At 43.7% G+C, this 17185-nt stretch overlaps 1 protein-coding gene across 1 annotated transcript in view; it reads left to right on the top strand.

The window, feature by feature from the left end:
* The first annotated feature begins 6821 nt into the window (after positions 1-6821).
* The window catches only part of CDS1 (CDP-diacylglycerol synthase 1), a 30553-nt gene continuing 20189 nt past the window's right edge, over positions 6822-17185 (top strand). The window contains exons 1-2 of the mRNA XM_030450665.1: positions 6822-6965; positions 13669-13796. Coding sequence (XP_030306525.1) covers positions 6882-6965; positions 13669-13796 — 212 coding nt within the window. The 5' untranslated portion in view covers positions 6822-6881. The remainder of the gene's footprint in view (positions 6966-13668; positions 13797-17185) is intronic.

Genomic DNA, 17185 nt, shown 5'->3' with positions numbered 1-17185 from the left:
ATCGTGGCTGTAATACTTGGCTTACTCGTGTCCTGCCAACTGCTTTCTACTTAAACAATACACTATAAGCATTCCATAATGCTCTGTCTTGAGATCAGATACTAAGATGGTATTGCTGGCAAAAAAAGAGTGATATTTCATAAACTGCTAGAAATCAATGGTGATATGGCTGCTCAAACCTTAGATGAACTTTTCTTATTAACTGTAAAGTAATGGGGTGGGTAATACTAGACACTAATTAAATGAAATTGCATAAAACTTCTTGAAAGCAGGATGAAATGGAGGGGAGTAAATCTGGTGACAGAAAGCAGAGACAAATGCAAAGTGCTCTGTACATCACGAATCAAGTAAACAGTACTTCACTTGGAAGCATTACTCTCACCTGAGGATGGAAAAAGTTGTTGCTGCAACTGCAGAACAGCATTTTCCTCTGTGTAAGAAGATGGCAAAATACTTGCAGATGGGCCTGGGGCTTGGCCTCACACCTGGTGTGAGGGGGAGCACATGTCTGTTACAACAGAACAAAAGGGGGATTGCTCATAGCGTGGGATGAAAGCCCCTTCCTGCAAAGTGCAGCCATCAGCCAGGTTTTGCTCTGTTACTTAGAAAGAACCAGAAAGATCTGAGGTGAAAGAGGGGAAATAAAGTTCAGGCACAAGCACAGTCTCCTCGGGATCATGCAGAAGGGATTATCTCTTGTGGATGAGGACAGCTGGCTGTTAGATGCAGGCACTTGCAGGGTTAAGACTGGTGCCAACCACATATATATACGTTAATATAAATTACTCCATCTCCAGTGAAACATCTGGGGAGTGGACTGGGCATGAGTTTCTTAGCCAAGTTTCCCCTGTCAGGGAGGTTTTGCCTAATAGAGTGGTGGGGGCTGTGTAGGAGGCAATTGGTCTCCTCTTGGTCCCTCCTGCCCTTCCTGCTGCCAGCTGTGGGATGGGTTTTCCAACCTTGTCCAGTTAGGGATCAGCTGTCTCAGCAACCCCTCAGTCTCCACCAGGCTGGTACTGCTCTGAGGATGCTGGTGAGCTGCACAACAGCCCCAGCTCAGGGGACACCCAAAAGAACTATCATGTATCCAGTCAGGCATTTTAAAAGCCTCTTTTTAAAGGCCTCTTATAAAATCTTATGGACAATGGTTTGCTCCTTAGTCCTGCCCAAAACACTCTGAGACTAAGCTGATTTCTTCAGAGACTTTACACTGACTTTGGTGGGGAATAACTGATTCTGTATGTGCTAATTTTTGTGAGACTTGCCTAGAACGGAAGCAGCTCCTCTTTTCTCTCTGGCAGTCACTTGCATTTTGACAGCACGTGCTGTCGGTTCCTTTAAACAACCCAGGGATTACCTACAGCCTTACCCAGCTGGAGCTACAAAGTATAGACTCCACCCCTGGATTTCCTCATCAGATTCATCCCCACGTTTTTTCCATGCCCACACACTCCTTGTAGAAGATCCCCCTGCCAGCAGTTGAAAGTTGCCAGCTGATAAATGATGGTACTCCAAACAATGGTTTGTATTAAAAGAAAAGAACAGCATGGGTAATATAAGATACAGGGCATGTAAAATCACACAGAAAGGGGGAGCTGCAGATTCTTAGCATGCTCAGACAGCCACAATGAGTAAATTCAAGAATTAACTTCACATCTTATGTAAGAACAGTGGCAGCTTGCCAAAGACCCACTGCATATGAACCTCTTTTTTTTGGAAAAAGGAAAAGTATCCCAGGGATTATGGTAGAAAGGATAAAGAATAACTCAGCTGCTTGGACCAAAGAGAAGGTGACAACTGCCTGTGGCAAAGGTTTCTGCAGCCAGACCTTTCACAGTGGTCACTAGATTATGTTCTTCAGACTTTGGTGTTTAAATTGGAAATAATGAGGTCAGCTTGTTTTGTTTTGTGTTTTTGCTGGCATACATTGGTTTGCTTTTAAAAGTTCAAATGTGCAAATAATAAGTAAATAATTCTTGACCACAAATACCACAGACTATGTTTTCCTGCCAGACTAGCAGGACTAGCATGTATTCCATGACATATTAATTAACACATTAAGAACAATTCAGTGATGTCAGAGGATTTAACTTACTAAAAGATATATATGTGTGGTCTATTCTGGATGCCTTGGCAAAGTATCATTGTCTTTTGACCCATGTTAAACCTAGCAAGGCAGTACTAGAGCTCATGCTGTATCTGTTTGGAGAGGGGAAAGCACCCCCTCGATTGACTTGTACCCTTCTAGTGTGGTTTCCCTTTTTTTCAGCACCTGAGTGCTAAAAGCATTTAGAGCAGGAGGAGGATTCGTCTCGGAGCACACAGGTTGTGTAATACCAAGCTCCTGACCCAGAATTTCAGCTCTGAGCGTACCCTGAGCACCTGAGCTCCAGTGCCCGGCTCCCAGCCGCCGTCTCCAGGCAGCATCAGGCAGTGCTTTGCAGCTCTCGGTTTTGTCAGGGGAGCACAGGGTATTATTAGCTTGCCTTGTGCTTTGGAGAACAAACAGCATAATCTAAGGCTGTTGTACTGCTGTTTTCTCTGCTCCTCTCTGGGGATACCCACTTCGACAATTATTTGATCTAGGCATGTAAAAAGATTATAAATTGATTAAATGAAGCTCTTTACAATATCATTCACAATTAAAATTATTTGAGGGGATACAGAGCTGCTGTTGGCATCATTTGACTTTGCAGTTTACGCTGACCAGTAGGTACTGACATTTTCACCTGGTCTGTGCATTACTAGGGATCCAGTTAAAAAATCCAAAAGCTGCAAACAGCTTCTGTTTCCAAGACTGCCAGCAATAGGGCTCTTCAATGCTCCATCTGCAGATGTTCTGTTCTTTCCAGCACATGTTTTGAGCTGGGTACCTTCTGTTCCTCAGCCTCCAAGTGGACAGGGGACCAGTTCCTTCTATTCTGTGATTGATTCTATGAGTCTATTTGCTTCTCCTGCAGCAGCAACAGAGCCAGCCTACTCTGCTGCTCTGCTGCACAGGGGGCTTTCTGCTGCTCGGTGGAGATCACAGCAGCCCCAGGCTGGCTGCCTGGCTGTCAGGAGGCTGTGTGCAGCTTATGTAAGTGCTTTAACATGGGGCTTATATAACTCTTTTAATGTCAGGGCTGTAATTTGCTTCTGCTTGCAGAGAACTCCCCCTCTCACACTTGGGTCAAGGCACAGAAAGGAGAGGCAGCTTCCAGCGAAGCAGATCTGCGGGTGATGCATCCTGGCACCTGGGAGAAGCACAGGGATGTGCCTGTAAGGGGCTTTCCTGTGCTGCAGAAAATGTTGGGCCAGGTCCCCAAGGTTTGGACTGTTTGCTGGAAGCTTTGAAACATTAAATTCCTGAGGCAATATAAGGAGGATACATAGGTGAGACAGAGCAATAAAAACCTCTGAGACTTCAGGCATCAAGATACTGAACTGCCATGCAGGAAAGGTGATAATCACAGCATCAGACATGTCAATTCCTTGTGCGCAGAGAACACAGAGGTTTCTGCCACACAGTTGTGAAACCATGCAGGGTCACCACACTTGGAGAACTGTTGTTGCATTCCAGCCTGTGTAGTTACTTGCCCCAAAGGAACCTGAGTAACAGGGTGTTGACTTGGAAAATTCCCATCCAACCAGTCTAACCAGCTGCAGCTCAAGAGACACACTGGGCTCCCATGGCTGCAAGGGGCTTTGCCTGAGAAGTAGGAAAACCACACTCTGCTTGCTCTCTGAGTCCTATGTCCTGCTGTGATTCTGGTAGCCCCCGGCCATGGATGAGAAGGTCCATGGCAGCAACAGGACCGCATGGCTGAGAGAGAGAAGAAGTGGAGCTGGGGCTGGGTTCCCACCTGATCCCACCAAATCCTAGTCCTTGTTATTAATTCTCTCTCTCCTGGTGGCCCTGCCCAGAAGATTGCTCATTCCCTCACCCTGCTGTCACCAGTTGTTCATTGCTTCCTCTCTTTCTTATTCCCAAAATGCAATGACTCAGTTTCTTGCACTAGCTTTGCCTCTACTCATTAATATGTTTCAAGTACTTTGCCTTTTTCTCCTTTGCCAGTACACCATCACACCATTTGATAAACAAGTATTTTTCCCTCAAAACTTTTCTAGGTGAAATCTTTTCCTCTTCATGTTTAGGTAAAGGGTGGAGCAAAGATGTAGGAGAAATGGAGGCGCTTACTCCTCCCCTGGGTGGGATGTAAAGATCTGCTTAATTATCTCCACACATGTATTGAACTATTGTCTCTGTTTTGTTGACAGCAGAAAGGCCTTTTCTGTGGCAAAAGTGTAGCATCTAGCAATTCTCTGCCCTGTATTTGTTAGTCCAGGTTTACCTATAAAAAAGGTGTACCTCTCCAGCTAGGTCCAGGCACTCTGTGGTGGCTGTAGGGGCAGCTGGTCTCCACCCCAGGCTACTCACCTGTGTGTGGGATTTGCATGCTGGGGTTACAGCCTGGATGTCTGCTCCACACGCTGCAGCCACCATAGGTGGTAAAGCTATGGAGACCAGACAAATCACTCTCTGTGCAGAGGAAGTAATTTTTTTATTCTTCCCTGTAGACAGGCAGTCCCATCGTAGAGCCAACAGAGTCAACTCCTGTCTTGCACTTGAAAGAAGGGAAAAGGTGGCTGCTTCTGAAAGCTCTGCTGGAGAAATGTTTACAGGGAAAAACTCAATAGCAGAGACATCCTGAAAGGGGAGAGAATGGAAAGGGTGCCTCATTGCCCATTAAGATCCACTCTGCTCCCAGCTCTCTCTGTATGGTTTAGAGTTCTTCCCTGCTGAGGAACTGTCTCCCATCCTTGCTTAGTCTGAGAAAGGAGAGTTGTCTTGAATCCATTTCCTCCCATAATATTTCACTTAGGGAGAAATTAATTAAAATTATACCTAGTAAGGGTGAAGTATTGAAGGATTCAGGTCATATGGCAATGACGCTGATCTGCAGTGGGCTGCTGCTGTTACCTTTGTCCATAAAGGACCCAATGGCAGGAACCGTGTCATCTGTCTGGCCTGGTGTTGAGTCTCTGGTTTGCTTTCTACTGGGGCAGCCTTTTTCCTAGCACAACAAGTTTGTGTACATGTTTGGTGACTGAGCAGCCATGCATAAGTAAAACTTCACAGAAGTGGCTGTTCTTATGAACACCAGAGGGGCAGCGCTTTTGGAAGCAAGGTCCATAGTTGGTTTATCAGTGCCATGGTCCCACAGCAGCTTGCTCTAATTTCCTGAACTTCTGTTGTCATTAAAAACATGCCAAGCAAACCCTTGGAAGGACAAAATAATAATAATAATAATAATAATAATAATAATAATAATAATAATAATAATAATAATAATAATGTTTACACAATGAAATTAAATCATGAAATAAAGCAATCAAGACTGGTGAAACCAGTCACCATTGGGATAATATAAATGATAGCAGTTGCAGCTAGATGCTGCCTTGCGAGAGGTGCTGGCCTTGTGTTGCCACATGTATACACCAAGGTGACATCTAGACTGGGTGTCTTTATAGGAATGCTTGGAGACAGCCAGCATGTTCCATCGCCAGATTATCAGCAGCCATACAAATATGGTGGGGTGGGATGGGGACTGTACCAGGGCAGCCAGAAGAATCCACTAGGCCTTGGAAAGCAAAGGTAGTTTTTGCTCTCCTGATAGTGGTGTGCTAGACCTGAGGGAGCCTTGGACATGGTCACCTGAACTGGACCAGCATTTAGGGATGCCACCACATTGTATCAGGTCTCAGCAGACAAGTGTGACTTCTGGACAGCTGTCTGGGCCACAGTGTTCAGCAGGGTGTGCTTGTCTCTGCACAGGGCCCTGTACCTCTTTGCTGCATATCGAGGCCTGCTCACAGGGTTCTCCTGCACAGGTGCAGCTCAGGTTAAGAGGGCCCATGCACTGTGTGCCTTTCACACCCACCCTCTGCACAGCTCCTGTCTGTTTTGAGAGGATGAGAGAACTGGCAGTGTAGTTATCTGTTCCAGAGCACATGTAGCTGCCCTTGCAGAGCACGTTTCTTGCCTGTGAACTCTTAGGCAGATGTGTTTCTGTACGGGACGGTGGTACTGTGCTTGGGGGGCGTGTGGTGTGGTGGGGCAGGAACGGGTCCCGCATCCGATCTGCTTATTTGAATAGCACAGAGCATGGGGGCATAAGTATCCCAGGAGAAAGCCAAGCACTCCTCAAATAACCAGCAGTGCCCGCCTAGGCTGCAGCACTGATGTCCACGACACCGGGATAGTACCAGGGCTCCGTGGAGATGACAGCCCCCCGCTCCCCGCCTCCCGGGCATTTCCCCCGTGGACTGCAGGCCAGGCCGGGCACCACTCAGGAGAAAACAACCTTGAATCCCCCGCCCGCGTTGCGGGTGTTTGCGGGGGCAGGCGAGGGGCTCCCGGACGGGGCGTGCGCCGCGGTCACGCTCGCCCACTGCAGCGGCAGCCACCCAGTGCTGGTTCCGGCGAGACCCGGTCCGGCCTGGTCCCTCCCTCACCGCGCTACCAACCGTTGGGCGCGGCCCCGCCCCGCCCTCTGCGCCGTGCGGGGCGGGACCGGTACCGGGGGCGGAGCGCCGGGCGCACCTGGGCCGCGCTGCCCAGTGCCGCCCCGCCCTCTCCGCCTCAGCAGCCGCCGCGGGGACGCGGACGCTTCTCCGCTCCACAGTGGGTGGTGGGGTCTGGCCGCGCTCCTGAGTCGTGGCGGCCACCGCGGCGAGAGAGCCCTCCTCCTGGCGGGGGAGGGGGAGAAATAGCGCCGGGCTCCTCACGGCAGCAGCAGCAGCACCAGGAGGCAGCGGCGGCGGCCTCCCCGTCCCGATCAGCCGGGCCCTGCCAGCGCCCGCTCACCGCCGAGTGGGCGTTAGGCTCCCGCGGCGCGATGTCGGCACGGAGGCGGCGGAGGGCGGCTGGGGAGGAGGAGAAGGAGGAGGAAGAGGAGGAGGAGGCAGCGGGTAGCGACAAGGTGAGGGTGCGGAGCCGGGGGCCGTTGGGGCAGGTGTGAGGGCCGGGGGCAGGGGAGCGGCGCTGACCCCCTCACCCTCATGCCGCCCTCCCCTCACGCCTTGCTCCCCTCGTTCCTTCCCCGCGACTGTGACCGCCGCTCTCTGCCCGTGGTGGGAGCAGGAAGAAGGCGAGGGGCCCACGCGTGTCCTGCCCCACTGCCACTCCCCCCTCCCGGCACGACTTGAGACGGGAGCGTGCCGTGTCTCTGCTTGGGTGAAAGGCTGTGTCAGCAGTTACCCGGTTTTAGTTTTTCTTTCCTTTTTTTTTTTTTTTTTTTTTTTTTTATGGCCTTTTAAGTGATAGGCATTCACCTCTGGCCCCGGAACAAGGACTTACAGTATGATAATTCTGCTAAGGCAACAGATTTTCGAAATACGAAGTCTATGCATCAGGTTCATCACAGTGGCAAAACAGCCACGGTGCTGTTCTTTTGTTTGCTGTCCAGTTGAGGGTTATCTCTACAAAAGCTAAGCACATCAGGATTGCCAGTTGTCTGAATCAAATGAGAGATGCTCTCATTTTGGTAACTGTTAAAAAAAAACAAAAAAACAAAACAAAAAAAAACCTTCATAAAAGAGAAGCAAACTTTATGGTTGCTAAATTGAGTTGGCGATATGTGGTGGAGGTCTCGTGAATTGGTGACTAAACCTGTGTGAATGTCGAAGTTTCAGAGCAGGCACGTCTGCCTTAGGTGTTGTGTCAAGGAACTGCAAAGGGAAACTCAGCAGACAGTTTTATTCTGGGCTTTAGTTGCATGAACTCAAAGCTAATGAGGCTGAAAATTTGCACTACTGTGCTGTATTGAGGGCTGTGCTCAAATAAGGTAACATTTATACTATAGCTGTGCAGAGAGTATTTCTCTGTAGATTAGATCCTTGCAGCAGGGTGCTCAAAAAGCTTTTTTTCTGTGAAGTTGTTCAGGTTTGCTTTATTTTTGTAGCAGCCTATTTTGTAGGCTGTTAATTTCCGGGGTGAGCAGTCAGCTGCCTTCAAGGAACTCTTCCCATTCAAAGCCCCTACTCTCTCAACCCCTACACAGTGCACCTAAAACTGAGTAGTGTTATTCTTGGTTTACCTGCATGACTTCCAGAGAGGAAAAAGCTGTTCTTGTCTATAGGCCTGCTGGGCTTTTACTTCCACTGCTGAACAGTTGAGTGTTTCATTCAGGTTCAGATAATGTTGAGCAGAAAGGACTCTGCTGCTGTGTATGCAGCTGGGATGTTGGTTGCAGGAGTTGAATTTCAAGGTGCATACATTTCTTATGATTGCTTGAACTGTTAGATGTGGAAAGCCTTCTCTGCTCCACAGAAAACTTTTTGATGCATTATTTTGGGGGGCCTCCTTGTTGCCATCAGAGTTGTTCAACCTATCTGTGGTGTGCTCAGCACTGGTGACATTTCTCTTGGCTCACAAGTGACATTAAGGGTTCATTTGATATGTTAACCTGTCTTTAGTGCTGTTGATAGCTATAAAGATAAACCAGCATTTTGTACTGAGTTTTCTACTAGTAAGTCAGTTTGGGTCTTTGTTTTGAGTATGAGTACACAGATGGTGTCTGCTGTAGGTGATGTGATGGGAAGCATCTGGTCAGGTGGATTCACAGACACCACCTTAATACTCTTCTCAAATGGTTGTCTTTTTGCTCTACTGTTTGCCTGACCTCTACAACCAGTGGATAGATTATTTTTCTTTGGCTATTTTGAGATGACCTATTTGCTGTGGTAATTGTGTGTGTACCCTAATCTCGTTCTTTTTTTCATAACTAATTAGCCTGGCCATGATGCAGTGGGTTTCTACTGCTTCCTGGTACACAGCTCAAAAAAATCACTCTCTCCCTCACTTGTAATGAAGGAGAAAACTTGGTTACCTCGTTTTGTATGGTAACAGCTTTGTGCTGCTTCTGCTCTTGTTGACCCAATTAATTCAGACTTCCAGATATATAAAGATGGCATGCTTTAAAGCACATGTTTACCAAAGTGGAGAAGTACTCTGTGCTTGCTGAGAAATTCCATGAACCCTAAGTATGTCTGGAAGGTTTAACTTTTGTACCTTTAGTCCAGTTTTAAGTAAGTAATCTGTTTTTTTTCAAGTTACACTTATTGTGTCATTTTCTGCTGAATTTAACCAAAGCTTTTTTTAATAATCTGCACATTTTTTTCCCACTGACTGGAAACAAGGGGTAGCCCATACGATTTCAAATAGAAGTTAACTTCCTTGGTTCTGTGTGAAGAAATATGGTGTGGTCTGTCTGAAGCTTCTTCCTCAAGTTCCCAAAATCTCCAAGTCTTGGTGTCTTCAATTGCTCTCTAGCTTGTTGAGCTGAGGGCTTCTTGTAAAATTCCCATGAAAGTGCCCTTGCCCTGTAGGATTTGGCAGTTTCAGAAGTTTGTTGTTTCTTTGTGTTGTTTTGTGTTGTTTCCTGTGCCACGCAGGAGTGATTTCTCTTTTGACACTTTCTTACTTGCTGCTTCTTGCCCTGGATGCTTTTTTCCTAAGTACCTTCATAAATACTCTGCAGCCTTTGTGAGCAAGAGAAAAAATGTGGCATTCAAATACTTAACATGTTAAAGTTAATTAAGGTTTTACAGGATGTAAAGTGTCCATGCTTTTTTAAAAACTTCCAGTTGTTTGTGTTCTTTACTAAAAACTAAGTGGCACTGCTTTCAAACGCTTTTAAAAATTGGTATATCCTGCAAGTAACTATACAGTCATTCTTCTTTGTGCTGTGCGGAGTTGTCAGAGTAGGATGGGTAGGGGTGATGGAATCGTCTTCTGTTGTGTTTGCCTAGAGACATTGTTAATTATTTGTCACCAAAAGAGCCTGGAACTGCTGACCACTCTTTCTCCTTTCTGTTCCCTGGGACAGCCCTTCCAGAGAATCAATTTCTAGCTAAGATGCCCAGACCTGTAAAGCTGGGTTTGGGGTTTATATCTTTGATGCCTAAAACCTTCCAAAATTCCTGACAGCAGTATGGGTTATGGTAGGACAACAGAGACCATCATGCACCATTTAGTTATTTTATTTGAATTACTGTTGGAACATCCAGAAATGGATCTGTTTAATTTTCACAGGGAAGTCTGACCTCTGTGCTGTCTGCTACAAGTGTGGCAATAATAATAAGAGCTGACTATTCCAGAACTCTGTTTTCTTGCAACTGGGGATGAATTAATACTACCCTAGACAGTAGGTTTCAGTCTTTGAGTCAGTCTGTTTCTGCTTTTGTCAGACTTGACAAAACTTCTTCAAACAAAACAGTTGAAAAGAGAGGTTTCATTATTCAAGGTCTTCTGATGCTTTGGTATCTTGACTTCAGAGGAAGGTATCAAGGAACATCTAATTAAGTATGCTACAATGTGGTCCAACTGAACTATTGACCTAATTATAAAACTTTTCAGAGTGACTGCAAAAAGGTCAAAGCTGGAGGGCAAAATTTAAGTAACCCTTACATGGGCAAAATTACAATAATTAAATTATTTTGCTTGCTAGCTTTTTTGACTAAGATGTTGGAAAATACCTTCATTTTCTCAGTTGCTCTTCATGTAGATTCTGCACTCTCCAGGAAACATATTTGCTATCCAGTTGGGATATTGTGTCTTAGAAAAAAAATGCAGTAGAAGCAAAACCATGCAGGTACCATTGTAGCTAGGATAATTCTTGTGTGTGGTTCACTCGGCACATGTTAATTGTAGTGGAAGGCGTGCAGTGCAAAACAGCAAGTCAGATGGGAATGCTTTTTTAGATGACGAAAGACTGACACATCTGTTTTCTGCATGACATACAGCTGTATCCCTGGTAGCTGCTGCAAAGTTGCTAGCAAGCAGAAATCCACACGGAGGCTTCATTTGTGGAAAGATGTTTCAAGTCTAGAACTCCTCTTAGGGAGGCTCAGGCTCTCGACCGAGTTCCTGCTTTGTATGGCGAAGTGTTTGTGGTCCTGTACAGCAGATTTAGCTTAAGGATGACAGTCTTCTCTTTAAGAACACCAAAATTAAAACAAAACCTACATTAAACAAACCTTCTTTTTTTTTTTTTTTTTTTTTGTGTACTTTGGAAATGGTGTGTCAGACTGGCATGTTCTGCTGCACTGTGCTGCTTGTAGTCAGGAACTGTCACGATTGCCTTCTTCCCTGTACTAGTAAGGCCGGCATCATCTCAGCCTTGTTGGACTTGTATTCTGTGAGCTGATCATATAGGTTCCTTGTAGGGAGAGCATGCTTTCATCTGAAGAGATACAAGGCAATGACCTCCTTGCAACACTGCTGTGGATGCTTGAGGTGTGAAACGTGAGCCCAGGAAATGGGAGTGGTACGTGTTCTGCCTTGAGAAGGCTCTGTCACCTGCAGGTTGAGAGCTCTAGAAAAAAATCAAAACACTTCACATCAAACATTTAATTTGGAGGTGGGGTTGAAAGGTGTCTCAATCACTTAGGACAATACGACTTCTGCTGTTTTCTATTAATCTTTGAAAATCTTGTTAATAGCTGTTCATGGTATAAAACCCATGGCATTTCCCTTAATACCCCTTGCAGGTCCTTGTTACTGTGTGCTCACTGTGGCGAAATCCCAAGTCTGGAGAACAAGAGAAGAAAGGGCTGCTTGGTTTTATAATGAATTCCAACTTGACCTTGTAGAAGCAGTTTTGAAGTAGTCAGAGTCTTGATTTATTTTTTTATTGAGGGCTGTGATAGTGATTAACTTAGTATTTCCTTCCATAATGATTGTTGTTATTCATGGGTATGAATCAATCATGTATAATAATTAAGAAATTTTCAGCAAGAAAGACTTCTCCCCAAGTGATGGGGTTCTCCAAGCACTTTGTGATGCAGAGGACAATTAACTAGCTTTTAGTGAACAACTTCTTTGACTTCTGACTTGTAAATTAAATGCCTTAGTCAGGAAATGGTTTTGGTCATTATAGCAATTAACTGGAAAATGAAGTATTCAAGGTTATTTTTGAGGCCTGTTAAAAAGGGAAGTTGAAGATAGTTGGGAGTTCATCTCCCACTGGTAATTGCAGCAATGTAAAGCTAAAAATTACCAAATGCATGATGTTCTGTACAACTTGCAGATTGTACCAACCAGGCTTCCAGTAGCAGCAGTATGAAGCATGAGCTGCTGAAAAACTCATAGGTGTGAAAAATACACAGGCTCCTTCAAGGTGTTCAGATACTCTGAAAAAATGACACGGATCTGTGAATTCAGATGCTGGAAACAGCAAATCTAAAACATGGCTTCTATTGAGATGCATAGGTGACAGATTTGTTTTAAATATCAGAGGAATAAAATGAGTATGATTTTTCAATATTTTTTTGTAAATTATTAAATACTGATTGAGTATTGGAAATGTTTTCTGCGCTACCAAAAGTCAAGAAATAGGGAAAAAAAACCCAAAACCCAAACAGTTTGAGAGTATTAGTTTTGAGTGCTTAAGAGAAAACATCTTTGCCATGTACAAGAAGGGATTAATATTGGACACTAAGTTGTTGTCTTAGGCCCAGGATTACTGCCCATCATCTGCACAGAGAGTGGTGCCTCAGCACTGTACAGAGGCACCCCAGTGCAGGTCACAGTCGTGTTGGCTTTGGCAGAGACCTGTGATCCCTCCCACTTGCCTCTGTAGTTGGTTTCCTAAGCTTTGGTACAATGTTACGAGAAACGATTCCGAATGAAAAGGTTGCAAGCATGGCTGGTTTTTTATTTATGTGCTTTTTCAGGTGTTCTACAGGCTTTCTGAAGTCTGGACCACAGCAAAAGTATCTGCTCTAGGTGTAGGGAGGTGGGTGTTGGCTGCTTCTCCTCAGTGAATAATGACAGGAGGAGAGGAAATGGCCTGAAGCTGCAGCAGGGGAGGTTTAGATGAGATATTAGGAAGGATTTCTTTACTGAAAGAGGGATCAGGCACTGGCAGAGGCTGCCCAGGGAGGTGGTGGAGTCACCATCCCTGGAGGCAGTCAAAAACCATGTCAATGAGGCACTTCAGGACATGCTCCAGTGGGTAATACAGTGGGTGAAATGTTTTTTATTTGGGGGAAATGTTGACAGTTGGACATGATGATGTTGGAGGTTTTTTCCAACTGTGATAATTCTGTGATTTTGTACATGTGAATGAATGAGACTGCGCCAGCAATGTCTTTTAATTGTACGAAGGGACTGCTTTGTCATGCATTCCAATTCCTTTTTTTTTTTTTTTTTTTTTTTTTTTTTTTTTTTTTTTCCCTTAATGTGGTATTAAACCACCAGAAGACCGTTCTCTTCTCCTTATTCCATAACAGGTAAGTTTGAAATGTGAGTGGGGGAATGTATTAGAAAGTTGGGGATTTCTGTTAAACTCATGTTCTATGCCAGCTGTGGTATTTCTGGAAAGATATCCTTATATTTATGAACATGGGTTGAAAAAGTACCTAGATTGTGAAATTTCTTGAGTAAAGCAGGTAATGTAACAGTGTCTGGCCTTAATGTAACAGTGTCTGGCCCTATAAATATTTATTTGGATACATTTGCCTCCTTCAACATCTACTGTTTCACTACTACACCATGACTTTTTAGAAGGTGATGCATATATTATTGGATCATGAAGTAATTTTTGTGACCGAATACTGTTTTCTGACATAATAACTAATAATCTTGTGTTGTATTGATTTTTTTTTTTTCTTTTGTCATAGGAAGTGGATTTGGAGGAAAGACTTGTTGAATTGGATCTTAGAAGTGATTCAGACATTCCTGATGTTCCTCCACCAACAGACAGCACTCCAGAAATCCTCAAAAAGGCTTTGTCAGGCTTGTCTGCTAGGTATAGTAAAACAAACAGCTCTCAAAATCTACACCTGATAGCTAAAATTCTTACAGATTATGTTGCAGTTTGAATTCTTACAAATTATACTGAGGTTTTAAATTTCACATGGCACACACAAAAATTCAGTGATGAATTTTTACTTTGTCATTGCTTTGTTTGTTTTGTTTGTCCCTTCAATGTAATATTTTTTGCATATACCTGGATTGCCCGTTGCATGCATTTCTGTATAAACTGCTGCAATGTTTAGCTATAGTATACATAAACATTTGCCATTGCTCAATATAAATGTTACAATAAAATAGTCTAAAGAACATTTACTGGGTTTGGAGTCCAGAAAAAATATTTCTGAGGTTATAACAAACTGATTTCCTAAATCCAAGGTCAAGGGGGGTGGGGGGGGGGGAGGTAGAGAGGGAGAGGAGGGGACAGTATTTATGTATAAATGAAGAGGGAAGAAGTTTAAATTCTCTGGGTGAGCTTTGCTAGCTTTTTGTGACAGCGTTTCCACTTCTAAATAATTTTTCTTTACAGTTAAATACAACATAGCTCTTCTTTTTATACCTTTTAAGGCAATGTTTAATTTTTTCCTCCCATCTCTTTTCAAACTGAGGTTTCTGCCTTAAACCCCTTGTTCACAGGAGCATAAGGGCTGGCAAATACAGGGGCAAGTTGTGTGTGTTTGTGTAGAGATAATTATGGGGCCCTGAATGTTCATGCAGTATAATGAATAAAGTTCCTAGTAAAATTTTTTTATATACCACCTTTACAACACTTCCTCAGTCAAACCCTTTTGGAGGTGGCAATTCACATTACATTTTCTTCACTAATGCAATGGAAGGAGCATTTGAGTCTGTGATTGATCACATAAAAAAAACCCCACGTTCCAAGATGAATGTGTGTATCATCTATGCCTCTGCTCAATATACAAATCAAACAAGCAAAGTGTATGTCTTAGATGCAACTTGTCTTGCAAGAGCCAGAAGAAGGTATTTCAATCCAGACTATGATTAAAAACTTCCAAGTCCTTGCAAAAAAACCCAGTCTCCAGTAGATAGCTCCAACAGCAGTGTGAAACTACAGGTTGGTTTTGTTTTGGTTTTTTTTCTAACCTGTTGTCTGTTCCCATTGTGATGTCTGGGAGTTAGCTGTTCCCAGGTTTTTAAAATCATGCTTCTGAACTGCACCAGCTGTGAGCAGAATGCTGCTGCCATTGCACTTCATGTAGTGTCTAATTTCTATCACTTTCAGAGTTCTCTTACCCTGTTAAATGCTGTGGAAGCCTTAGGTCTCCAAATCAGACTTGTTCCAGAGGGTGTTTGCTCAAAGCCTGCAAATGAGAGGTGCCTTTGCTTTTTCACATACTTGAAATTCTTTATTGGAGTGTTTGCACAAAGGTGCACCTTTGGAGTGCAATTTAAATTTTGAGTGCAAAGTTAAATTAAATTCTTAGCTCTTTATGAATGATAGATTCAAAATTACTGGCTGTCCCACCAGACTTGCCATCATAATGTACAACATGAGTGAGCTGCACTGTAACTCTTAGAAATATTGTTCTTCTTTGTGTCTAGACTTTGCAGCGGGGAGTTAGGATACAATAAATTTGCCAGGTTGTTTCCTAGATTCTGGAGCTTGTTGTCTTACTTACTGAAGCTGTTTTTCCCTTGCTGTACTTGTCAACACCCCCTATATACTATGTGGTATTTTGATATTATCCTTAAGAGCAATTAAATTCTTCCAAAGGGGTTTTGCTCGCTATGAATGTATCACCAGGAGCAAGCTCCTACTCTGTAGCCCATGTCATAGAGAAGAATAAAGCATCTGTTGAGCTGTTGTTCTGATACTTAAAACAAATCCAATTAGTGGCTTTTACCTGCCATCAACCTTCTGATGAGTAACAGCCTTGAAAATGAAATTAATGTAGTTGAAGTTTCCATTGAAACTGGAGTATGATGCAAAAATTAACAGTGTCTTCTGAATCAGATCTGTCTCTAGATGCAGCAGTGAAACACAAGACTGATACAGAGCAAAACATTAGAATTTATTTAAGCTACAGTAGGGATTTTGTGTTTAGGATTAACTTGTGATTATTTGGTAGAGGCAAAATTCTTCAAGGGAAAAACACAGGCAAAAGAGAAGAAAAACTTACTGAAAAGTTATATGAGCAATAAAATAGTCTGTTGCAGAGTGGAGCATGTGATTAGGTTTTTTTCAGGTTTTTTTTTTTTTTACTGGGTTTTTGATATTACCTGATTTTGGCCTCTGGGAGCAGGAGGTTTGGGGTGCAAAATAACATTTTGATTACCCTAGAGGTTCAAAAAATCTCCAAATAAAATAGTGAAGACTTCCCAGTTGTCTGTTTTGTTGTTGTTTTAAACAAAGAACACATTTTTTCAAAGAAGGCAATCAACACCTTGAGTACTGTATTCAATTTTGAGCCTCTGATTACAAGGACATGAGGTTTTGGAGCATGTCCAGAGAAGAGCAACGAAGCTGGTGAAGGGTCTAGAGAGCAAGTGTTATGAGGAGCAGCTGAGGGCATTGGGGTTGTTCAGCCTGGAGAGAAGGAGGGTGAGAGGAGACCTTATAGATCTCTACAACGTCCTGAAAGGAGTTTGGAGTGAGGTGGGTGTTGCTCTCTTCTCCCAAGTAGCAAGAGATAGGACAAGAGGAAATTACTTCAAGTTGCATCAGGGAAGGCTTAGATTGGATATCAGGAAAAATTTCTTCACCAAAAGCATTATCAAGGAATAGGTTGCTCAGGGAAGAGGTTGAGTCACCATCCCTGGAGGTGTTTAAAGTGGTGCTTGAGGATATGGTTTAGTGGTGGACTTGGCAGTGTTAGGTTTACATTTGGACTTGATGTTCTTAAAGGTTTTTTAAACCTAAATAATTTTGTTATAACAGGAATTTTTATTCTACTTTCCTTAGGAAGCCACAAGCAGCTGAAAAAAAGTACAGCCAGTCTGACCCATCACCCCTCACTGCCACAGGCTTTCCTATCCTGGTTCCAGTGCTCACTAGAGCACAGGACTGCTTTCACTAGATAATCTAATACCTGGCAAAACAGCTAATTTGCCACTATGGAAAGCTGGCTATTGCCTGTTTTGTTTTGCTTTGTTTTTTGGTTGTTGGTTTGGGTTTTTTTGTTTTGGTTTTGTTTTGGTTTGGGGTTTTTTTGTCTGTTACTCCTTTAATAGTTGTATGCTTTCTAGCTGTCAGCCTTTCTTTCCCATATAAGCCCTCACATGGCTGGGCCCCCAGCAGTCTTGTAGGTTATGTGATGCTTTTTGAGGGTCCTTATGTGTTTTCACAGCAGCTTCAATATGGGCTTAATCCATTTAATTTCAAATGACATTTGGGGATGGGGAAGAGCATGGGGGAAGAAG

The sequence above is a fragment of the Calypte anna genome, chromosome 4B, assembly GCF_003957555.1.
Source record: "Calypte anna isolate BGI_N300 chromosome 4B, bCalAnn1_v1.p, whole genome shotgun sequence".
Taxonomy (NCBI): domain Eukaryota; kingdom Metazoa; phylum Chordata; class Aves; order Apodiformes; family Trochilidae; genus Calypte; species Calypte anna.
This window is presented reverse-complemented; position numbering and strand designations above follow the sequence as displayed.